Genomic DNA, 24,612 nt, shown 5'->3' with positions numbered 1-24,612 from the left:
ACCAGAGAGAGACAGCACTAAGAGGATTTGGGAAAAATCAAAGCCAGGTTGGTGTGGCAAAGTAAATCACCACTCAAAAACCCAGAGGCTCAGGCAGCTGAAAAAGCTGCTGAGGGGTAAGGTTGGGGCAGAGAGAGGGTGGAGGAAATAAGGGAGAGAAACTCACCTCTCCTTGGAGGTCGATGGAAGGGTTGCAGTTGGTGAAGTCCTCCCACAGCAGCAAGGTCTCCTCGTTCTCCTCCCAGGTCAAACTGTCGCAGTCGTCGTCGAAGTCGAAGGTCTCACGACTGGGAAGGAAAGAGGAAAAGCTTCAGGGCAACCACCCCACATTTAGTGGCTACCAGCCCAGCTCTAGTGGCAACCACCCCAGCTCTAGTGGCAACTACTACAGCTCTGGTGGTAACAACCCCAGTTGTAGTGGCAACTACTCAGCTCTAGTGGTAACCACCCCAGCTCTAGTGGCAACTACTACAGCTCTAGTGGCAACCACCCCAGCTCTAGTGGCAACTACTACAGCTCTGGTGGTAACAACCCCAGTTGTAGTGGCAACTACTCAGCTCTAGTGGCTACCAGCCCAGCTCTAGTGGCAACTACTCAGCTCTAGTGGCAACCACCCCAGCTCTAGTGGCAACTACTACAGCTCTAGTGGCAACCACCCCAGCTCTAGTGGCAACTACTACAGCTCTAGTGGCAACTACTACAGCTCTGGTGGCAACTACTACAGCTCTGGTGGCAACAACCCCAGCTCTCGTGGCAACTACTCAGCTCAAGTGGCAACCAGCCCAGCTCTAGTGGCAACAACCCCAACTCTAGTGGCCACAACTCCAGCTCTAGTGGCAACCACCCCAGCTCTAGTGGCAACTATTACAGCTCTAGTGGCAACCACCCCAACTCTAGTGGCCACAACTCCAGCTCTAGTGGCAACCACCCCAGCTCTAGTGGCAACTATTACAGCTCTAGTGGCAACCACCCCAACTCTAGTGGCCACAACTCCAGCTCAAGTGGCAACCACTCCAGCTCTAGTGACACCAAACCCAGCTCTAGTGATAACTGCTCCAGTTGTAGTGACAACAGCCCCAGCTCCAGTGGCAACAGCCCCAACCCTGCTCCCTCAGCTCTTTAATTAATCTTCTGGGAAAAAAAAAAAAAGGAGGCTTGAAAAGTGAATGGAAGAGACAATGCAGCAGCTGAAACCCCTCCCAGTTTGTACAAGCAGGCTTTGCCCCTCTCCAAGTGCCTGCCTGCTGGGCTCTTTGCCACCCCAGAGCAGAATAAACAGATCCTTGTTCCCACTCCCAAGGTTCAAGCCCACAGTGCTGGCTCTGCCCTCCAGATGGAGCTGCACATTAGTTTCCCCCTTTGGTTGTAAAACCACCAGAAATGGTTCAAACTGTTCTTTTCATACAAAAGCCCAAAGGCAGCGTGAGGATTTGTACAAGAAACAGGCACCAGAAGCCTCCCTGCTGATTTGCATGAGGGAAGTTCAGCCAAGGTTTTCCCTGCAGCACTTCAAAATGGTGTTCTCAAAAGGCACAACTAGGAGTGAAAGCTACACAAGGGAAAGCTGAACCCCAAAATGATGTGCAGGGGAAGCTACTGTGCTTTTGTACTAGGCACTGGGGAGGGTGCACCTCAGTTTTTGGGCCCCTCACTCCCACAAGGACAGTGAGGGGCTGGAGTGTGTCCAGAGAAGGGCAATGGAGCTGGGGAGGAGCAGCTGAGAGGCCTGGGGGTGTTCAGCCTGGAGAAAAGGAGGCTGAGGGGAGAGCTTCTGGGTCTCTACAGCTCCCTGAAAGGAGGCTGGACTGGGGTGGGGAGTGGTCTCTTCTCCCCAGCATCAGGTGATAGGATGAGAGGAAATGGCCTCAAGGTGCAGCAGGGGAGGTTTAGGTTGGACATGAGGAACAATTTCTTTGCTGCAGGAGTGGTCAGGGATTGGAACAGGCTGCCCAGGGAGGTGGTGGAGTCCCCATCCCTGGAGGGCTGTTCAAGAAATGTGTGGCCATGGCACCTGGGGCCATGGTTTGATATCAGGCCACAGTGGTGTGGGGTTGAAGGTTGGACTGGATGACCTTGGGAGGTCTTTTCCAACCCAAACAGTTCTCTGACTCCACAAATCCTCACTGTGGACTCAAAGATACTGCTACAGCCACCTAAGATGGGAGCAAACAGAGGCAAGAGTGACCTTTCACACTGGTGCCTGAACAAGCCCTGGGCAGTTGTGCAATAAAGGAAAGTTTCAGGAGGCAGCTGAATCCCTCTTGGTTTGAACAGCAGCAGAGTGGAACACTGGTAGCTGCTCCTTGGCTTTGTGAGGGAGGTTTGACAAATGCCTGCAACTGGCTCCCAGAATGAGGCTGCTCCTTTCAGGCTGATGCATTTTTGTTCCTTGAGCTCACTTCCTCTCAGGCAGATAACATCTCAGGGAGGAAGCTGAGGCCAGCAGTGTCTGTAGGAGGCTGAGGAGCTGGGCTAAGGAGACAGGCTTGCTTGTGTGGAGTCAGCAGGGCTGGGAAAGGGATTTAAAACCCCAGCAACCTCAGACAGACCTGGCTGAGCTTTTTCTTAGAAGGGTAGAATTGTTTTGGTTGGAAAAGACCTGCAAGGTCATCCACTCCAACCAACTCTGCCAAGGCTGGGGCTAAACCATGGCCCTCAGAACCACATCTCTGGGGCTTTTAAACACCTCCAGGGATGGGGATTTGACCACCTCTCTGGGCAGCCTGTTCTGGTCTTTGAGAAACCCTTCAGGGAAGAAATTTCTTCTCCTGTCCAACCAAAACTACTCCTAGAGAAACTTGTGGCCATTTCCTCTTGCCCTGTCATTTGTTCTTTGGGAGAAGAGACCAGCCCCCACCTGGCTGCAACTTCCTTTCAGAGAGCCAGAAGGTCTCCCCTCAGCCTCCTCTTCTCCAGGCTCAACAATCCCAGATCCCTCAGCTGCTCCTCGCCAGACCTCTTCTCCAGACCCTTCCTCAGCTTCCTTGCCTTTCTCTGGACCTGCTCCAGCCCCTCAATGTCCTTCCTGGAGTGAGGGGCTCCAAATTGAACCTGGTATGGCCTCACCACTGCCCAGTACAGGGGAAAAAACAGTTCCTTGGTCCTGCTGGCCAAATTATCTCTAATCCAGGTGGCCTTCTTGGCCACCTGGGTGCACACTGGCTCACCTTCAGCTGCTATCACCCAACATCCCCAGGTCTTTTTCTGCAGGGCAGCTTCCAGGCACTCTGCCCCAAGCCTGGAGCTCTTTATTTACTACACTAAATATGAATAAGAGACTAAAATCTAACCCAAAAGTCTGACAAGAGGAGGTACCCCACAGATTCTGTGAATAATGTGCCCTCTCCTAGGTGAAATTCAAGTGCAAAGACAAGAGAGACACTCTGAGAACAGAGCCTCTGGCAGCAGCTGACAGCAGAGGATGAGCTAGTGCTCCTCAGAGGGTTTCTCACACACTCCTACATTTGGAACACTGGCCTACATTGTGTGGGAAAACTCTGGGAATTCTTCCCTCTGCAGTCACTGCAGAAGTTGGCAGAAGACACCCATACTGCAAGGCTGGGAAAAGTCAGAGCTACAGAGCTTCCTGGGGCCTTCCTCAGGCAAAAACAAACAGCAGGGACCCTCAAAAGTCTCAGCAGGCTGTGGCCACAGCCATCATGTCTACAACAGGAGGTCTCTGCTCTGGTTGAGACCTCACTTGGTGTACTGCATCCAGCCATGGCACCCCCAACACAAGAGTGACATGGAGCTGGAGTCAGAGGAGGCCACAAAGATGATCAGAGGGCTGGAGCACCTCCCCTGTGGGGACAGGCTGAGGAGAGAAGAAGGCTACAGGGAGACTTTAGAGCTGCATTTCAATATCTGAAAGGGAAGGCTGGGGAGAGGACTGTTCAGAAGGGCCTGTGGGGATAGGACAAGGAGCGATGGTTTGAAATTGCAGCAGGGCAGATTTAGGTTGGACTCAGGAGGAAGTGCTTCACAATGGGGGTGGTGAGACACTGGAACAGGTTGCCCAGAGAGGTGGTTGAAGCCCCCATCCCTGGAGACATTCAAGATCAGCCTTGATGTGGCCCTGGGCAGCCTGCTGTTGTTGAAGGTGTCCCTGCTGACCGCAGAGGAGTTGGCCAAGATGACCTTTGAGGGTCACTTCCACCCCAAGGCAATCTGCGAAGCTGTGAAAGAAGCCAACACTTGGATTTCTGGGCTTCAACAGGTGAGGCTTTCTCCATGATACTCACAGCTGATTAAACATCCTCTTCATTTCATCTGTGATGTTCAAGGAACAGCTGACCTCATCATCAGAGAACCTGCCATTGTCTCCATCCTGCTCAGAGAGGTCATCGTCAGACGTCAGCTTGCGCTCCTTCTTCTTGGAAGCCACCTTAATTGGAGAGAAGAGCAGTAACTAGAAGGTTCAGCTGAGGTGCTGTGCCATAAGGGGCAGAAACAAAGAGAGGAGAACCATTAGGTTGGAGTGAGAGAAGTGTTCATCAGCTCCCAGGCAGCCCAGGGATCGCTGGGATTCAGGACAGGAACCGCGTCCGTTAATGGGTGGTGAACACAGAGCGCAGGGAAGCAGTTCAGAAGGGTGAGGAGCAAAGCAAGCTGCAGGCTGCCAGTGCTCTACAGAGGTTTGTCTGCTCACTGACACCAGTCTGTGATCTACCAGAGGAACATGCAGAGGTTAGAATGATAGAGGGTAGAAGCATAAAGCTGGCAGGAGTGCCCAGGCAGCAGGCTTGAGAGCAATGACAGAACTCTCCCTCTCCTGCCACCGCCACAGGCTGTTGCTCCCAGCATTGAACCACCACAAAGGAGCAGACAGGAAGCCTTCCTAGGTAGCCTTTATGTCAGAGTCCTTCCCAGCCCATCAGCAGAGGCAGAGTGCTCAATTTCAGGCTGACAGAAGAAGGGTTAAGGGAACCATGAAAACACCTGGACCACCCCAAAGAAATGAAGTTCACAGACGTGCAGAGAACTCAAGGGATGCCCCTGCAAAGGCTGCAGAGGATCACTCCTTCAGCTGAGGACTGTCAGCATGGAAGATAGTCACAGATGGTGCCACAGACTCACAAAACACACAGTCCACTCCCAACCTGCTGGAGCTTTTCCTCTACTTGGCACCTCAGCCATCCCTCATTGGTGCTGCTCTCCCTGCTGATCCTTTTAACCACTGCATGCTGGCCCCAAAGTGTGGTTTGTAGTTAGCTTTGAGCAGAAAGCCCCAGCAGTTCTCCTCAAAGACCAGAAGGAACCAGTAACACAATGCAAGACAGCATGTGGACAAAAAGCTGGTGGACAAAAAGCTGGACAGGAGCCAGCAACAGGCACTTGCAGCCCAGAAGGCCAATGGCAGCCTGGGCTGCACCAAAAGCAGTGTGGCCAGAGATGGAGAGAGGGGATCCTGCCCCTCTGCTCTGGTGAGGCCTCCCCTGCAGTGCTGTGCCCTGCTCTGGGGATGCCAACACAAGAAGGACATAAGGACACAGATCTGATGGAGTGGATCTAGAGGAGGGCCACAAAAATGATGAAGGGGTTGGAGCACCTTACCTATGAGGACAAGCTGAGGGAGCTGGGGGTGTTCAGCCTGGAGAAGAGAAGGTTCCAGGAAGACTAATAGCAACCTTCCAGTACCTGAAGGGGGCCTACAAGAAAGCTGGGGAAAGGCTGTCTAGAAGGGCTTGTAGTGATAGCATGAGGGGGTTCAAACTAGAGAAGGGTAGATTTAGATTGGACATTAGGAAGAAGTTCTTTACTGTGAAGGTGGTGGAACACTGGCACAGGTTGCCCAGGGAGGTGGTGGATGTCCCACCCCTGGAGCCATCCAAGGTCAGGCTTGATGGAGCTTTGAGCAGCCTCATCTAGGTGGGGTAGCCCTGCTCACTGCAGGGCAGTTGGACTAGATGACCTTTAAAGGTCCCTTCCAACCCAATGCATTCTATGATTCTATGTCTCAAAAGTCATCCTGAGGCTCTCTCCACTTTGTGCCCAATGGCTCAACCTGCTAGAAAAAAAGAATTGTCTCTAGGAAGGAGATTTGGCTCTTGCAGGCTATGTAAGAAAACAAAAACAACCCAGTAAGCCTTCAGGCAACTTCACTGCAGCCATGAAAACACAACCAGTAGAGACCACGAGGATCTTCTCCAGTGGTTTGGGGACAGCTTTCAGCACACTCTGTGGTTACCACTACACAAAGAGAAGCATCAGACTTGGTGAAAGGCTGAACAAGGCACATTTAGATCAGAGTAGAAGGAAGCTGGGTTAATCAAAGCTGAAATTCCAGTTCTGACCAAAGACCAGCTGCACTGGGAGTTACAGGTTTGCTCCACACACAGCTGTTAGTTAATTCCTTGCTTTTGGAGCACGTTCAAGGACTTTCCTACTAGCACCAAGGAGCCACAGTAGCTCAAGGAAAACAACTGGAGTTTCTAGTCTCACAAAGCAGCTGTAGCTCACCACCACAGCAGCTTTATTTCTGGCCATGGAGCTTGAGGCAGAAATAAGAACATTCAGCTGACAGTTCGACGAGCTTCCAACCTCTCACTTGCGAAGGGAACAAAAGTGAGGAAGCCATTTACACAAACCTAGACCCTGCAATGATGTTGTTTTGTTTTTTTTTTTTTATCCCTGCATTCATTGTAGCCTACCAGCATGTCTTAAAAGTCATCCTGAGGCTGCTTTTTTTTTTTTTTCTTTTCCCCAAACTCTCTCCATTTTGTCCTCTTGGAGCAGCTCCTGCAGGAGAAAGCTACGCTTCCGAGCCCGAAAGGAAAAAAGAGGGAAATACATCTGACACAGAGAAACTTCCAGAGGAGGCAAATGACCTAAGAGACCACAATTGTCAACACTGCTCCCTTTTGTCCCCTCACTTCTCATCCTACCCTCTGGAAAATTCATGGCCTAATCACCTGGAATATCTTGGAAACGTCTTCAGAGTTGCGCTGCTGCGCTACATCGCACAGCTTGGCTGTGATATCGATTCGCCGACAGATGTCCATGTCCACCTTCATGGCCTTTTCTTGAATCTTTGTGTCCAGGTCTGTCATGGGCTGCAGGAAGGACAGCAGTGATTATCTTCTATTATTATACAGTTCAAGGAAAGAAGAGATACCCCACAGTATCTCTCTCTCTCTAACCCCAGGGGCATACCATTCTTAAACGACATTGCATCTGCTCCGGGAAAGGCAGGGCACGGACAGTCTAAGCAGACCAGACAGCTAACAAGGAACATTCACAGCTGCTTCTAAGAAACTTGCAACTCAGAGTCATTTGCCACCAGAAAAACAAAACAAAACAAAACAAAACAAAATAGAGAACCCCAAACAACCCTACACCCACCCCAAAATGACTGCTAGGTGTGGCCACAGTTTTTTACGCATCAAGAAAAACTTTTCCAAGTGAAGGAGGAAAAAAAAAAAAACCCTGTGGAGGAGAATAAAATGGAGAATACAGAGACTAGAATGAAGTCTAAAACCTGGTTGAGTTTTGCACCAATTTCCCCCTCCCTTTTCAGACAGAAAAACTCTGCCTGCAGGGAGAAGTGGCTTTTAAAACAGAATCCAGGCTACTCAGCAACTTTACCATGAGGGTAGTGGGAGACTGGAACAGGTTGCCCAAGTAGGTAGTTGAGGCCTGGAGATATTCAAGGTGAGGCTCAACAGGATTCTGGGCAACCTGATCTAGTGGAGGATGTCCCTGCTGACTGCAGAGGAGGTTGGACTGGATGACCTTTGGAGAACCCTTCCAAAACCCAGACCATTCTGTGATTCTATACCATAAAGATCAAGACTGGATCTGAAGAGATCCATGAAAGCTGCTAACAGCAAATACTCTTCTCTGGCATCAACCTGGCTTCCAGCCTAGCACAAATTCAACATGGAAAAGAAATTTTATCTTGCTTCCCCCTGGCCAGTAATTAGAAATGGGATTTGTAAGAGAGAGTCCCACCAGACACTACAGCTGGCTCCTTAGGAACAAACCCTGTTCCAGGAAAAAGGCATTTTGCAGCTCAGATGAGACTTTCTGTTGGAAAGGAGCCCTTCAGTGGCCAGGCAAGGCTTCTGCTTTGACCAGAATCCTAGAAGGGCTCAGGTTGGAAGGGACCTCAGAGATCATCTACTCCAACAGCCCTGCCATGGGCAGGGACACCTCTCAACCTGGCCTTGAACTCTTCCAGGGAGGAGGCATCCACAGCCTCCCTGCACAACACATTCCAGTGTCTCACCACCCTCCTACTGAAGAACTTCTTCCTCAGCTCCACTCTAACCCTGCTCTCCCCCAGCTCCAAATCCTTTCCCCTTGTGCTGTCTCTAGAAACCCTCAGGAAAAGTCCCTCTGCAGCCTTCCTGTAGGATCCCTTCAGGTACTGGAAGGCAGCTCTAAAGTCCCCCCAGAGTCTTCTGCTCTCCAGGCTGAACACCCCCAGCTCCCTCACCCTATCCTCACAGCAGAGCTGCTCCAGCCCTTGGATCATCCTTTGCAGATCAACTCTTTTTAGAACATTCTTAAATACCCTACCCCCTTTCCAAGAAGAAAGCTTTGGGGTTGGGATTTTGTTTTCTTTCAGATTATTAAAGAGCTCTTTTCCAGCCTTGTCAGCCACCTTTGGACAAGAGCTTTGGGTCTTGCAAATATGCTGAGAAAAAGGAAACCTCTAAGCACTGCCACACTGTCAATACAATCTTACCAATTGCATAGGGACCAGGCCTGGAAGAGAGCAGACTGAGGATGGATCTCATCAATGCTGATCAATACTCAAAGGGTGAGTGGCAGGAGGATAGGACCAGTCTTTTGTCAGTGGTGCCCAGTGACAGGACAAGGGTAATGGGCACAAACTTGACTGTAAGAAGTTCCATTTAAACATGAGGAGGAGCTTCTTTAATTTAAGGGTGGTGGAGCACTGGAGCAGGCTGCCCAGAGAGGTGGTGGAGTCTCCATCTCTGCAGACATTCCAAACCCACCTGGACATGTTCCTGTGTGACCTTCTCTAGGTGAACCTGCCATGGCAAGGGAGTTGAACTCAATCTCCAGAGGTCCCTTCCAATCCCTACCATACTCTGATCCTGTGATCTGCAGGAAAGCAAGAGCCACGTGCCAACATTTTGTGCTTCCCTACTCTAAATATTTACCCAGAGGGATTCAAACCAAGCTCTCCTTGGGCTCTCTTCTCCTTTAGAGACTTCACAAAGCCCAGAGCACACTTTCTCTCAAAGCTGAGGAGGATGTTTGCACTCACCACCACCCTTTTTGTACACACAAACACTTCTTGCCCAATAGAAAAGTCATCATGGTGAGGCAGCCTTGACAAGTATCTCACACTCTGCCTCTACCCAAGCATGCCTGTTTTCCATTGAACACCAAAAGAAGAGCCAGCTAATTGCTGAATTGATCCACATCAACAGATCTAGCAGCCCTGAGAGAATGGATTTGACACCAGGGAGCAGGTTCTGCAAGCTTTAAACAGAGACAGAAGGCAGCAGTTCTACCCCAAATTACAGGAGAAATTAGCACAATAGGACAGATCCATCAGACATCTGGCAGCAGCACTCCTTCAGTCCTAGAGCATGGCACCTCACTGCTACCCCAGCTCATCTCTCTAGGCATCAACAGTGCTGCTCTGCCTGTAAGAAAATTATCCAGGCACAGCCTAGAAGTAACCCAGCTTCACCCAGTAACATCTAACAACAGATGAGGAAATTCCTGAGAGAACGAGGCCCTTGAAACAAAAAAAAAAAAAAATTAGGTCAAAGCAGCACTGGAAACAAAGCCAGACACCTGACACCCAGTGACACTGGGTGAAACATCTTCAGAGCTTCCAGAAAGGGAGCTGCTAACACAGAGAGCATCTTCCTTTGGAGAGGGACTTTCTCAGAGCCAAGTCCCCCTGGTGCTCCACATTGTTGAATCCTTTACCCTGACCTGTGAGGTCTCCAAGAGTTTTTGGTGCAGGGCGGTGGATCTGACTGCTGGCTCTGCCAGCTGTGGAGAACTGGGAAGGGGAGGGAAGAGTCCAGGTCATGGGCTAAGCAGCAAGTTAATGCATCTCTACACAGACCAGACAGGAAGCAGGGGGCAGGGTGATCTGTCTGATGCATTAGGTCATAAAGGCAGCCATAATGCTAACTACAAAGCAGCACTCACTAGGACCATACCCTTCTCATGAATGAAGCCATTTGCATGACACACACACTTCACAAAGGCAGTGGGAGTTGGCCACTCTGCTCTGCAGTTTACTTACATCACTCATCAGACCCTTAAAGACCACAAGTTCTGCTTTCAGCCTCTCAATCTTTTCGTTCAACTCCTCCTGCAGAGCTTCCGCCTCCTGCGCCTCCTGCAAGGGAAAAGCACAGAAAGAGCTGAGAGGTGAGAGGCAAAGGTGTGCTGCAAGCACTTCACCTGAGCAGGGCTGACAGGGCAGGTCACCACCTCCTCATGTCACTGCCAGAAACCTCAGCACCTTCCTGCTTCGGCTTCCAAACAGGAGCACTGTTCTCTAGCACAGAGCAACACAGGCAGCTGCTCTGCCTAGAAGACTTTTAATTAAACAGCTTCAAGTAATTAGAGTGACTGAATCATTTGGGTTAGAAAAGACCTTTAGGAGCATCCAGTCCAACCATCCTCTAACTCTGCCAAGGCTGGGGGTAAACCATGGCCCTCAACACCACATCTCTGCAGCTCTCAAAAACCTCCAGGGATGGGGATTCAACCACCTCCCCTGGGCAGCCTGGTCCAGGGATTGAAAACCCTTTCAGTGAGGAAGTTTCTTCTCATGTCCAAACTAAACCTTTCCTGGTGCAACCTGAAGCCATTTCCTTTTGTCCTGTCACTTGTCCCTTGGGAGAAGAGACCAACCCCTACCCGGTTCCAACCTCCCCTCAGGGAGCTGTAGAGAGCAATGAGGTCTCCCCTCAGCCTCCTCTTCTCCAGGCTCAGCAACCCCAGGTCCCTCAGCTGCTTCTCCCTGCTGTTCTCCAGATCCTTCCCCAGCTTTATGGCCCTTCTCTGGATCTGCTCCAGCCCCCCAAAGGAATGAAGGGCCCAAAACTGAACCAAGGACTCAAGGTATGGCCTCTACCAGGGAGGGGGTCCTGCTGCTCACACCATTGCTCATCCAAGCCAGGCTGCTGCTGGTGGCCTTTTTGGCCACCTGGGCACACACAATTAAAAGCATAACAGAAGGGGAAGAACAAAGCTGAACCTCTCACCACAGACTCTTCAAGGCTTACCTCTCGCAAGGTTTCTACCATCGATTCCAGGCTCATCCTCCTTGTCAGTTCCTCTTCCCACCTGAAAGAGAAGATTGGCAGGCAAAAGGTTAACTAAAGAAAAGGACTTTTTTTTTATTGCCACCAAAATCAGGAGTCTTCTGCTAGCTGGAGGGTGCTGACAGCTCTTTGAGATGTAAAGCAGATGGTCCCCCTCACTTGTACACCCTGTAAAGCACTAAGTCTGCAAGAGAATAAAAGCTCAACCCACTCCCAGTGAGACTTTCTTCCTGCTCTCCTCTGCAATGTTGGGTTGCAAATAAAGTGGGGAAAATTTTCAGGGCAAAAAAGAATCAGCTGAATGCAAGTTCTGTGAAACACTCCAAGTATTTATCTGTTCAGTCCAATCAGATTCATATATTTACGTGCCTTCTACATCTAAATCCTCAATAACCTGCATGCCCTCCACTGCAAGGATATTGAAGGGCTGGAGCAGGTCCAGAGAAGGGCAATGAAGCTGGTGAAGGGTCTGGAGAAGAGTTCTGGGGAGGAGCAGCTGAGGGAACCAGGGCAAGGAAGCTGGTGAAGGGTCTAGAAAAGAGTTCTGGGGAGGAGCAGCTGAGGGAACTGGGGTTGTTCAGCCTGGAGAAGAGGAGGCTGAGAGGAGATCTTATGCCTTTCTACAATTCCCTGAAAGGAGGCTGGAGCCAGGTGGGGTTGGTCACTTATCCCAAGGAACAAGTGATGGAAGGACAGGAAATGGCCTGAAATTGTGCCAGGAGAGGTTTAGGTTGGTCATGAGGAACAATTTCTTTGCTGCAAGAGTGGTCAGGCATTGGCACAGGCTGCCCAGGGAGGTGGTGGAGTCTCCATCCCTGGAGGTATTCAAGCAACTTGTGGCCACAGCACTTGGGGCCATGGTTTAGTAACCATGGTAGTGTTGGGCTGATGGTTGGATGATCTTAGGGAACTTTTCCAACCCAAACAATTCCATGAAGCTCTGATATTCTACAATTTTCTATTCCACCTGAGGCAGCAGATTTGATGCCTAGGTAATCCCTATGCTACTCCATACACCTCTGCACTCCAAGTGCATGTGGAATCCCACCCCCTGACATGGAAGCCAGGATCATTTCAACAGGAGCAGAGGCAGGCAGGCAGGCAGGGTGCTGCTGCAGTTTGCTGTCTTCAGAGGTACCTCAATGGGTTGCACCTTAATGCAGCAGCAGCAGCAGCAGCAGCAGCAGCAGCAGCAGCAGCAGCAGCAGCAGCAGCAGCAGCAGCAGCAGCAGCAGCAGCTCTGAGGAGCACAGTGCCAGGAGGTCACTCCAGCTGCAGCTGCCTTTTTTTTCCTGCTCTTGTGGTGCAGAAGTGTGGCAATTCACCACCTTTGATTTATGCAGGCAGGTTTGTTGTGCTTTCTTTGTGTTTACAAGCAACCCTGCCAAGCAGGGTAAAATATTTAAGGTTGACATTTGTATTTGTCAGCAAATGTTTTTAGTTTTCATTTCCATCTCCTAGCTGGGGGTGGGTTGGGTTGGGTTTTTTTGGTTTGTGTTTTTGGTTGTTTTGTTTTTTTTTTCATTACTAATTACATTTGCTTCTCTAAAAATAGTAACTTTGGTTTAGGGATTTTTAATATCAGAAGTCAGAAAAAGAGAAAAAAAAAAAAAAGGTGAAATTAATTCCAGCAATCAATTTATCCTTGCAATCTTGTAAGATGCTCTCCTTCTGTTACAGGAGGAGTGTTGCATGGCTTTAATCATTCCTCCTCCCATCCCCCACCCCCAGCCCAGGTTTTTTCTGCCAGCAGATGGATGGAAGTCAAAGCAGACATTGCAAAAATTGATATGCTGCTTCTCAAGGTTTGAACTGTGGGAAGGGAGAAATGCTGCCTTGTGTTCAGGGTGCCCTGCTGGATCTTTGCATCCCCCTTCTGCAAACAAAAAAAAAAAAAAAAAAAAAAAAAAAAAAAAAAAAAAAAAAGAAATAAAGGAGGGATGGATTTCTTTTTGGTGGTGTTGTTGGAAGACACCAGCTGAGCATTTTTGCTGCCTGTGCCAAAAGCTATCATCAAGGACTTGAAATTCCTCTTTCCCCCCCCCAGCTCTTCAGCCACTCTGGGCACCTGCCAAAATGACACATCTCAAAGTCTGCTCAGTCTAACCCTTCCCTCCTTCCTCCTGCAGAAATTCCAACAGTTCCAATTTCTTCATTTTCTGCCAGGTTTGGTCTTTTTCTTTTGCAGAGCGGAGGAGATTTAGAGCCCTGATTCCCTTCTGCCAAACTCAGAAGAGGAAGAGGATGGCTGCTGTCACACACGCCCCCTCTCCTCAGCATTGCTGTGGTTCTCTCCATGGGAGGAACAATAAAACAACCAGGTGCTTTTGACCCAAGAAGCTCACACCTAACCAGAAGGACCCTGGACTGACAATGAGGCTCCTGCTCCCCACTCCTATCCCATTCTCAACCTCACAGCATATTTCTCCCACCCACTACCAAGCTGATTAACCTCATTTACCAGCTCAAAATGCCAATCTTACTTTCTCTTCACACTTAAACCTCCAGAGGCTATTTCTAATGAGGAGAGGGATGGGAAGGTGGAGGATGACAATGGAGCAGGGGATTAATTCTCCATTTAAACTTCCAAGGAAGTGAGACAATAGGCAGATGGCTCATTCATGCCATCATCCTCTCTTTGCTGTAGCACACCAGCCTTGGCAGCTCTGCTACTACACTGATTCAGTAAGGACTCAGCATCACTGAGAAGATGCTAAACCATGGACTCTGGCTGCTTGAATATTCAACAGACTCAAAATTATTCTCCCAGTAATCAATACCTTCCCCTTCAGTAACCACTGAAGACTTAAGTCTTGCCCAAGTCCTAAGCCCAGATGCCCTCTGCAAACAGAACCAGGGAGGCCACCTGTGTGTGCAGCACCAAAGCCAGGATGCTCCCTTCATGGAATCACAGAACTGTTTGGGTTGGAAAGGCCTCTTTAAGCTCATTGAGTCCAACCATCAACCCAACACCACCATGGCCACTTAAACCATGGCCCAAACTGCCATGGCCACACATTTCTTGAACCCCTCCAGTGATGTGGGCTCCACCACCTCCCTGGGCAGCCTGTGTCAATGTCTGACCACTCTTGCAGCAAAGAAATTGTTCCTAATCTCCAACCTAAACCTCTCCTGGCACAATTTCAGGCTATTTCCTCTCATTCTATCACCTGATGCTAGGGAGAAGAGACCAACCCCCACCTCACTGCAACCTCCTTTCAGGGAGCTGTAGAAAGGCAGAAGGTCTCCCCTCAACCTCCTCTTCTCCAGACTAAACACCCCCAAGTTCCCTCAGCTGCTCCTCACCCAGACCCTTCCCCAGTGTTGTTGGCCTGCATGTCAAGGAGGAGGGAAGCACCTACCTGAGTAACCACCACCACAGCAAAGAGCTGAGGGAAGAGGTCACAACCACAGCAGAAGTGGCAGCAGGGATGATGAGGACTGCAATTCCCCAAAGGCCTTGAGCAACCTGATCCAGTGGGAGGTGTCTTTTGCCCACGGCAGGGGGGTTGGAACTAGATGATCTTTAAGATCCCTTCCAAGCCAAACCATTCTGTGATTCTATGACCAGGGAAATAGCTGTGCACACTGCAGGCTGAAAAACCAGCTTCACATACTTGCTGCAGGGTGTTAACTCCCCCAGCTGCTCCTGCTGCTCTCCAATCCACTTCCTTCTTGGCTCAGATGCAGCCATTCCTATGCTTTCCAGCTGCATCCAACAAAAAAAAAAAAAAAAAAAAAAAAAAAAAAAAAAAAAAAAAAAAATCCCATCTTTTTCCTGACCCAGAAATGCAAAAGTTGGCATCTTAAGTCTACCAGACCTCAGGGGTTCTTCATGTATTTTCCTGACCCAGAAATGCAAAAGTTGGCATCTTAAGTCTACCAGACCTCAGGGGTTCTTCATGTATTTTCAGTTTTTTCTTAAAGAAAAAATAACTAGCAATATGAATTTCAAATCTCCCCAAGCTCTTTTCGTACAATCAGAGAATGCTGGGGGTTGGAAGGGACCTCCAGAGATGATTGAGTCCAACCCCATCCCCACCCCACCCCTTGCAAAGCAGGACCACCTAGGGCAGGTCTGCAGGCAGGTTTTGAACATCTCTGGAGAAAGAGACTGCACAACCTCACCTCCCAAGGATGTTTTAGATCCAACCACCACTTCCCCACCCCTCAAATAAAGGGCTAGCCTGAATTCTTGAAGCTGATGGGATCTCCTTGCCTTTTCCCAGATGTGACACAGTGCATTCCAGCTGCATTCAGTCACTGCAGCTTCAGGCCCCAAACTATTTCTGCAGTCGTGTCTTACATAGCTTAAAGGAGAACAAAGGCTGCTGGCTCTCTTTAAAGGCAACAGCTACACTGCAAGGATATTAGACAAACAAAACCCAGAGCAGTCAGCCAGGATTAACATTGCTTAAAGCTGTGTTCTTGTAAAGCTGAGTCACACCACAAATTGTGTGTTTCCTTTGAAATTGAAAGAGTAAGCTACCAGTTCACAGATACTGACATCATCTCCTGCACCTATGAAAGCCCCTGGAGGATTCTCAAGAACTTGGATAATGTCTGTTCAAAGTCTTCTCCTGAGCCACCCACAATCACTGAATGCCAGGGAAGGGACCTCAAGGATCATCTGGTCCAGCCTTTCTTGAATCCTAGAAAGGGTTGGGTTGGAAGGGACCTTCATGATCATCTTGTTCCAACCCCCCAACCATGGACAGGGACATATTCCACTAGACCAGGTTGCTCAAGGCCTCATTCAATCTGGCCTTAAACACCTCTCTGGGCAGCCTGTTCCAATGCCTCACACCACTCCTGCAGGAAAGAAAGTTTTCCTAATATCACCAAATCACAGAAGGGACCTCTGGAGATCATTGAGTCCAGACCCCCCTGCCAAAGCAGGATCACCTAGGGCAGGTCACACATCCAGAGGGGTCTTGAAAGCCTCCAGAGGAGGAGACTGCACAACCTCTCTGGGCAGCCTGATCCAGGGCTCCAGCACCCTCACACCAAAGAAATGTGGAACACAAGGCCTGGAGCACAGCCCTGAGAGGAGAGGCTGAGGGAGCTGGGGGTGTTCAGCCTGGAGAAGAGGAGGCTCAGGGCAGACCTCATTGCTGTCTACAGCTCCCTGAAGGGAGGTTGTAGCCAGGTGGGGGTTGGGCTCTTCTCCCAGGCACCCAGCAGCAGAAGGAGGGGACACAGCCTCAAGCTGTGCCAGGGGAGGTCTAGGCTGATGTTAGGAGGAAGTTCTTCAGAGAGAGAGAGATTTGGGATGTGCTGCCCAGGGAGGTGGTGGAGTCACCATCCCTGGAGATGTTCAAGAAAAGCCTGGATGAGGCTCTTAGTGCCATGGTCTGGTTGATTGGATAGGGCTGGGGGATAGGTTGGACTGGAGGATCTTGGAGGTCTCTTCCAACCTGGTTGATTCTATGATTGTATTCTATGATGCTTCCTCACGGTCAGGCGGAACCTCCTGTGTCCCAAAAAGCTTGTACCCGTTGTTCCTCGTCCCATGACTGGTTTTTCTTGCATGCTAAGCCACCACTCTTCCCTTTTTGGCAGGAGATGCCCCCAGCCTTGCCCATCCATTGGTGGGGAAGCACCTGAGATGCATCCTCAGACGCTCCACACCTGCGAGGAGCTTGACGCAGACACCCACGAGGTGCGAGGCAGCACCAAGTAATGACACCTCCAGAGCCTGCCTGGGATGGCTGGAGACACCTTTGGGTGCTGCTGCTGCTCCTCTGTGGCAGCTTGGTGGGATCCCTTTGACGCCCAGAGGTTGTTTACAGGAACTCCAAAGGGGTGAAGCTCAGCAGAGCTGGCAGGAGATTTAAGGCTGAACGTGCAGCAGGCTGAAACCACCTGAATCATGCTGCCTGAATCACCCTCCTCACACACCCCCCCTGGCCTGAATCACCCTCCTCACACACCCCCCCTGGCACTGTGGGGCTGTAGGAACATGCCCACTAATCCCTTCTCCAACACCTAGAGAACACCTCTCACCATTACAGTTTATAACCCTGCCCTCTGTTCCGGGGCTGGTTTCATTCCCATTGACTTCAGGGCTCCTCAGATCTACAAAACCTCTCTGCCCACACAAAGCAGCCTCAGCCCTAATCCCCTAATAGGCCAAGGCAGGGACCTGGGCAGGGCCTGCTGCTGGAAGGGAAAGTGCTGGGGTGGTTTGGGATAAGGAAGGAGAGGATCCTAAGATGGGCTGGGTTGGAAGGGATCCTCAAGATCAGCCAGTTCCAAGCCCCCTGCCACAGGCAGGGACAGCTTCCACCAGCACAGGTTGCTCAAAGCAACCTGTGGCCATGGGGTAAGGAAAGAAAGGAGCAGCTGAAGGACCTGGGCTTGTTCACTCTGGAGAAGAGGAGGCTGAGGGGAGACCTCACTCCTCCCTACAGCTCCCTGAGAGGAGGCTGGAGTGAGGTGGGGGTTGGTCTCTTCTCCCTAGTAACAACTGATGGGAAACAGCCTCAAGCTGCAGCAGGGGAGGTTGGATATTAGGAACAATTTGTTCACTGCAAGAGTGGTCAGGGATTGGAACAGGCTGCCCAGGGAGGTGGTGGAGTCCCCATCCCTGGAGGGGTTCAAGCAACCTGTGGCCATGGCACTTGGGGCCATGGTTTAGTGGCCATGGTGGGCTTGGGCTGATGGTTGCACTGGATGAGCTTGGAGGTTTTTTCCCAACTGAAGCAATTCTATGATTCTATGAAAATACTCAACTCATGGCTTCTGCAAGAGAGATTTAGGCAGGGAGCTAAAAATATCTCCCAGTTCCACTTAACCCTCCTCTGTGCTCTGAGCTGTGACTGCTCTTGAGTGCAGCAATGAGCAGCAAAGCAATTGGCAGAATGAAAATCTTAACCCCTGGTGGGGGCTGAAGCTGTGCACTGAGTGTGCACAGAGCACAGAATTGCTTTGGTTGGAGATCCTAGACTCACAGAATGGTTTGGGTTGGAAGGGACTTTAAAGGTCAGCCAGTTCCAACCCCCTGCCATGGAACATCTTCCACCAACCCAGGTTGCTCAAGGCCTCATCCAGCCTGGCCTTGAACACCTCTGGGCAGGGAACATCCACAGCCTCCCTGGGCAACCTCTTCCAGTGTCTCACCACCCTCACTGGAAGGAATTTCTTCTTCATCTCCAGCCTCAATCCCCCATCCTCAAGCTTCAATCCATTCCCCCTCATTCTGTCACTACAAGCCCTTGTAAAATGTCCCTCCCCAGCTTTCTGCTGCTCTAAGGCCTCCCTGGAGCCTTCTCTTCTCCAGGCTGAACAGCCCCAACTCTCAGCCTGTCCTCACAGCAGGACTTCATGCTGTAGTTGCTTTAGTTGAGGAAGCACAGAATCCTAGAATGCTCTGGACTAGAAAAAATCTCAAAGATTGTCTAGTTCCAACCCCTGCCATGGGCAGGGAGATTTCCTACTGGACTAAGTTGATCAAGGTCCCATCCAACCTGGCTTTGAAGAAGGGTAATGGATTTAAACTGGGAGAAGCTGGATTTAGATCAGACATCAGGATGAAATTCTCCCCCATGAGGGTGGTGAGGCACTGGAACAGGTTGCCCAGAGAAGCTGTGGAGGCTGCAAGCCTGGAAAAGTTCAAAGCCAGGTTGGGTGAAGCCCTGAGCAACTTGGCTCAGTAGGAAGGATCCCTGCCTATGGCAGGGGGCTGGAACTAGGTGATCTTTAAGGTCCCTTCCAACCCAAACCATGCTAGGATTCCATGATTTCATTTTTAAAACACCTCTATGAGGCCTTCTTTGCTTTGTTAAGCAAAAATAGAGGCACCATTCCCTCTGCTTTTACAATCCTTGCCTTAGAGATCATTTTCCTACCCAGCCCTCATTTAACACTAAATTAGATCCAAGACTGCATTAAGCAATTAGCTGATTCACAAATGCTGCCTCTTGTTTATCTGGGCATTTCTAAGATGCTCTAACACAGGGATTCTTCCAGGTTATCCCAAGCACAAACCATTTGGATCCCTGGCTTCTCAATGAAGCTAATTAAATGTTAGTTGATGGGCTCCATGTCAAATGTTTTAATTTCATGTGAAAGACTGATTCCATTAAAGCCTGGCTGCAACACAGCAGCAGCAGCAGCACTCCTGAATGAAGTCATGCTTGTTGCCTGTTGCAAGCAACATCCTCTCCATGGCAGCTCTTTGCTAGAAGTCAGTCCTTGCAGCATCACATTTCCCACAGCAGAGAGATGAAGGAGTTTGTATCCTTGAAGCTCTAGCCATGCTCTAGATGATGCAGGTAAAAATCCCTGCAGCAGAACTCACAGATTGGAGAGGCACTCAAAGGTCATCTTGTCCAACCCCCCTGAAGTCAGCAGGGACACCTCCAACTAGATCAAGCTGCCCAGGGCTACATCAAGTCTCATCTTGAATGCCTCCAAGGATGGGGCATCAACCACCTCCCTGGGCAACCTGTTCCAGTGCCTCACCACCCTCACTTTATTCCTAATCTCCAGTCTAAATCTGCCCTCCTCAAGCTTCAATCCATTGCCCCTCATCCTTTCACTCCAAGCCCTTGTCAAAAGTCCCTCCCCAGCTCTCCCGGAGCCCCCCTCAGGTACTGGAAGGCTGCTCTAAGGTTTCCCTGGAACTTTCTCTTCTCCAGGCTCAACAACCCCAGCTCTCAGCCTGTCCTCACAGCAGAGGTTCCCCAGCCCTCTGATCATCTTTGTGGCCTCCTCTGGACCCACTCCAGCAGTTCCATGTCCTTCTTTCTCATGTTGGAGGTCCCAGAGCTGGCCACAATACCCCAAGTGCACTATTATAACTTCACTATTTCATGACAAAGCAGAGGTTAATATCTGAGTCCTCTTCCAGACTTATGCTCCACATAAAACAGCAGCCAGACCTTTGAACAGCAGCAATTCCTTATGGAGAGAATTACTAAAAGGCCTTACTATAAGGAAAAAAAAAAAAAAAAAACAAAAACCAAACAGCCCACAACATGGTGTAATTATCCCTCCCCATTACATTCACCTGGAAAGATGCTCCAGCCTGTTCCTGGAACCACAACAAGAAAAGAAAAAAATCATCTGCAAGTTGCTTTGTGTTTTCTTCCTGACCACAGGAGGTGTTTAAACAACAGCCATGCATAATGGGCACAAGAGTTCAACAACTTCAAGCAGAAGCAACCACCAAGCCCTGCATTCCTTCAGAAAGAAAATTATGGGGCTTTTAATACCTGAGGAGAATTCCACATCTAATTGTGCAACATTCCCAGCAACATGAGCTACACTTGAAGCTACCTAGCTAAGAGTCAGACTCTCCTTGCATGATTTATTCCTCCACTAAATAAAAGGTCACTTTGCAACCCAAGATGTCTTCAGACAAGCTTTGGAGCCTCTCCTTTTGTACTTGCACCCAGCCCCAAACACTCAAGCCCATCAACAAAGACAGAAAATACTTATTCAGAGTAGGTCTAACACAGGGGGTGAGGCTGCTGCTGGGTGTTTCCACAAGCAATCTCCTGGCCTTGCAAAGGACTTGGAATGATGCAAAAAATACCACTCAGGAGCTTCAGCTCTTTTCAACCTCAGAGCTAAACAAGAGAAGGGGGGAAAAAAAATAATCACAGAATCCTAGAATGGTTTGGGATGGAAGGGAGCTTAAAGATCATCTAGTTCCAACCCTCCTGCCACAGGCAAGGACACCTCCTCCTACAGCAGCTTGTTCAAGGCCCCATCCAACCTGGCTGTCAACACTTCCAGGCTTGGAGCCTCCACAGCTTCTCTGGGCACCCTGTTTCTAGTGCCTCAGCACCCTCATGGGGAAGAATTTCTTCCTCATGTCTGATCTAAACCCAGCTTCTTTCAGTCTGAAGCCATTGCCCTTCATCCTGTCACTCCAGGTCTTTGTAGAAGTCCCTCCCCAGCTCTCCTGCAGCCCCCTTCAGGTACTGGCAGGCTGCTCTAAGGTCTCCCTGGAGCCTTCTCTTCTCCGGGCTGAACAACCCCAACTCTCTCAGCCTGCCTTCATAGGAGACATGTCCCAGCCCCCTAATCATCTCCATGGCCTTGTGTGGATCCACTCCAACATGTCCATGTCCTTCTTGTGTTTTGGTTGGAAGAGACCTTTAAGATAGAGTCCAACCATCAACCCAACACCACCATGGCCACTAAACCATGCTCCAAAGTGCCATGGCCACAGGTTTCTGGAACACCTCCAGGGATAGGGACTCCACCACCTCCCTGGGCAGCCTGTTCCAGTGCCTCTTTCCCTCCCTTTCCCCTGCTTTTTCCCCCTGTTCCCTCCTCCAATGCCTGACCACTCTTGCAGCAAAGAAATTGATCTTAATACCCAACCTAAACCTCCCTTGGTGCAACCTGAGGCCACTCCTTCTCACCCTATCAGTATAATTCAAACTCATGTTTTCTCCCTGGTGTCCTGCACACCTTACAGCCCTGTGCTACACACAGGAACACAGAGAAGTGATTTCTGGTTAGTCATAAACTGTTCCAGCTGATAAGATAACCATCAGGCTGTGAGGTGTTGGAGCAAGGCTCAGGGTGTAATTCATGCCACAGTAACTAACACAGAGGGTAAACTAAACCCTGCTTTCTGCAGCCTCCTCTGTTTGCCAGGGTATCAAGAAGAGAGACTGAAATGTATGCCCAGTCTGTCCCAGTAACCACAAACAAAACACTCAGCACAGAGTGGGGTGGCACTGGCAAGCTGCAGGCAGAATTAGCACTGCTTGTATTCCCCACCCTCCACCCCCTTCCCTTCTGTACCACCAACTTAAGTTCATTTTTCACTCCTGTCAAAATCTTGGGTGTTCACAGCCCCTGAACAAATAGCCAGCTCTGAAAGCATGAAGAAATCATTCTGCAGCATGGATCTCTGGCAGTTCTGAACAGCTGAAATGAAGGGGGTTTGGGGTTGTTTTTCACTGGGTATAGCAGAGCCCAGGGAAGGGGAGAGAGATTTGTTGAGTGATATGAGAAAGCAGGAATTGCCTTCCTTTTTCCAGCAAGCTCAGGGGGACTGAAGCTGGCCCAGAAGTGCTTCTAACAAAAGAGCCTTGTGAGAAATTGACTCAGAGAAATGCAAGAGCTACAAAGTCTGGTCTGTGAGCTTGCTTTGGGGAGGGGGAAGTGTGAAGGATTTACTCTGAGCAATAAAAGAATTACAGAATTGTTTTGGTTGGAAGAGACTTTTAAGATCCTTGAGTCCAACCTTCAACCCAAGACCACTATGGCCATTAGGAGAAGCAGCCAAGAGGGCAAGGTAAAGACAAAAGAGTCTGCAATTAGAGAAAACACCCAGAGCTCCAAAGAAGGCAAAGGCTTAACAAGTGGGGAAGAGGGAAAATGATTAACAAAGAGGAACTGCTCTAAAACCAGCCTAGCTCTAGGAAATTCCCACTTGCAGAAGGGAAATGTTGTGATGAACTTTAGACTTCCAGTGACTGAGATCAGCCCCTTAGGCTTCCTTAGACAGCCTTGCAGCTGTCAGAGACAGCACTGACAACACACACAGAGCAATTAAATCAGCAGAGAATCTAGAATGGTTTGGGACCTTTGAGATCAGCCAGTTCCAACCCCCTGTGTCCTGGAACACCTCCCACCAGCCCAGGGTGCTCAAAGCTTCATCCAACCTGGCCTTGAACACCTCCAGGGAGGAGACATCCACAACCTCCCTGGGCAACCTGGTTCCAGTGCCTCCCCACTTTTACTGGAAAGAATTTCTTCCCTATCTCCAATCTAATCAACTTCTACCAAGCTGCTCTTTGTCACTAAGCCACATAATTACTGTTCCCCATGCCAACAGGATACTCAGTTTCTACCATCAACCAGCTCCTGGGGAGCAAGCCCTTCCAGCACCCCATCTTGGTGACTCCAAGGTACCTCCTTTGCTTGCCAAGTCAGCTCTGAGTGCAGGAATATGATAGAGGCCACACATGGCATGGTGAATACGATTAGGTTTCACCACCAAACATCTGATAAGGTTTATAGCCAAGCACCCACTGGACACAGCTCAATGCAGCATGACACTGTGGGCAAGAGGAAAATACTCAGAGCTCCAAACAAGGCAAAGACTTAAGAAGTCTTTGGGGAAGAGGGAAAATGATTAATAAAGAGGATTAACAAAAGCCTTGCAGTTTGGGCTCAGCTGTGCAGAATTATGTCATCTTTGTAAGTATTTCCTGTAGCTGCCACATAGAATCATAGAATTGTCAGGGTTGCAAAGAACCTCAAGGCTCAGCCAGTTCCAACCCCCCTGCCATGGGCAGGGACACCTCACACCACAGCAGGTTGCTCACAGCCACATCCAGCCTGGCTGCAAAAACCTCCAGGGATGAGGCTTCCACCACCTCCCTGGGCAACCTGTGCCAGTCTCTCACCACCCTCATGGGGAAGAATTTCTTCCTAACATCCAATCTGAATCTCCCCACTTCTAGTTTTGCTCCATTCCCCCCAGCCCTATCACTCTGTCACACCCTCCAAAGTCCCTCCCCAGCTTTCTTGGAGCCCCCTTCAGATCCTGGAAGGCCACAAGAAGGTCTCCTCAGAGCCTCTTCTTCTCCAGACTGCACAACCCCAACTCTCTCAGTCTGTCCTCACAGCAGAGCAGCTCCAGCCCTCTGCTCATCCTCGTGGCCCTGCTCTGGACACCTTCCAACAGATCCTTCCTGTAATAGAAGCTCCAGAACTGGATGCAGTAGTCCAGAGTGGAGTAGAGGGGGAGAATCACCTCCCCCAACCTGAACACCCCCAAATCTTTCAATCTGTCCTCACAGGACATGAACTTCCCTGGGACAAAGCTCAAACTCAGAGTTGTCTTCCTCCTGTGTCAGCTAAACCCAAGGCACTTCCCCCATTTCGTTGGTGTATCCGCTGCTTCTTTTTCCTTTCTCTCTCCTATTAACAATTGAAAGGAAATGCAAGAATGTTGGACACATCCTGATTTGACTGTGTGGGAGGACAGCATCACATTTACAAAGCTGATTCCCAGGCTGCTGTTACCATTTACCTCTGGCAGGTCTCACAGGCTTTCATTGTGCCAGCAACCCCCCAGCTGGGCAATCACAAAGCAGAAAGCAAAAGGAGAGTTCAAGCAGCTGAGACAATTGGGAAGAAATTCCTGTTTGCTATGGGGACAGCCTGACAGACTTAGGGGTGTTCAGTCTGGAGAAAAGAAGACGCCAGTGTGACCTCAGAGCTGCCTTCCAATAGCTGAAGGGATCCTGCAGGAAGGCTGCAGAAGGACTTTTCATGAGGGTGTCTGAGACAGGTCAAGGGGGAATGGTTTGAAGCTGAGGGAGAGCAGGGTTAGAGTGGAGATGAGGAAGAAGTTCTTCAGTAG

General features: G+C 49.9%; 1 protein-coding gene across 1 annotated transcript in view; it reads right to left on the bottom strand.

Moving 5' to 3' along the window:
- Positions 1 to 24,612, bottom strand: part of IFFO2 (intermediate filament family orphan 2) — a 55,893-nt gene that overhangs the window by 6,069 nt on the left and 25,212 nt on the right. Inside the window, exons 2-6 of the mRNA XM_054394997.1 lie at positions 11,232 to 11,292; positions 10,241 to 10,336; positions 6,912 to 7,052; positions 4,242 to 4,384; positions 167 to 287 (exon numbers count right to left, since the gene is read on the bottom strand). Coding sequence (XP_054250972.1) covers positions 167 to 287; positions 4,242 to 4,384; positions 6,912 to 7,052; positions 10,241 to 10,336; positions 11,232 to 11,292 — 562 coding nt within the window. The remainder of the gene's footprint in view (positions 1 to 166; positions 288 to 4,241; positions 4,385 to 6,911; positions 7,053 to 10,240; positions 10,337 to 11,231; positions 11,293 to 24,612) is intronic.

The sequence above is a fragment of the Indicator indicator genome, chromosome 32, assembly GCF_027791375.1.
Source record: "Indicator indicator isolate 239-I01 chromosome 32, UM_Iind_1.1, whole genome shotgun sequence".
In the NCBI taxonomy this organism is placed as follows: domain Eukaryota; kingdom Metazoa; phylum Chordata; class Aves; order Piciformes; family Indicatoridae; genus Indicator; species Indicator indicator.
Note: the sequence above shows the minus strand (reverse complement) of the source record. Positions and strands in the feature narration are given on the sequence as shown.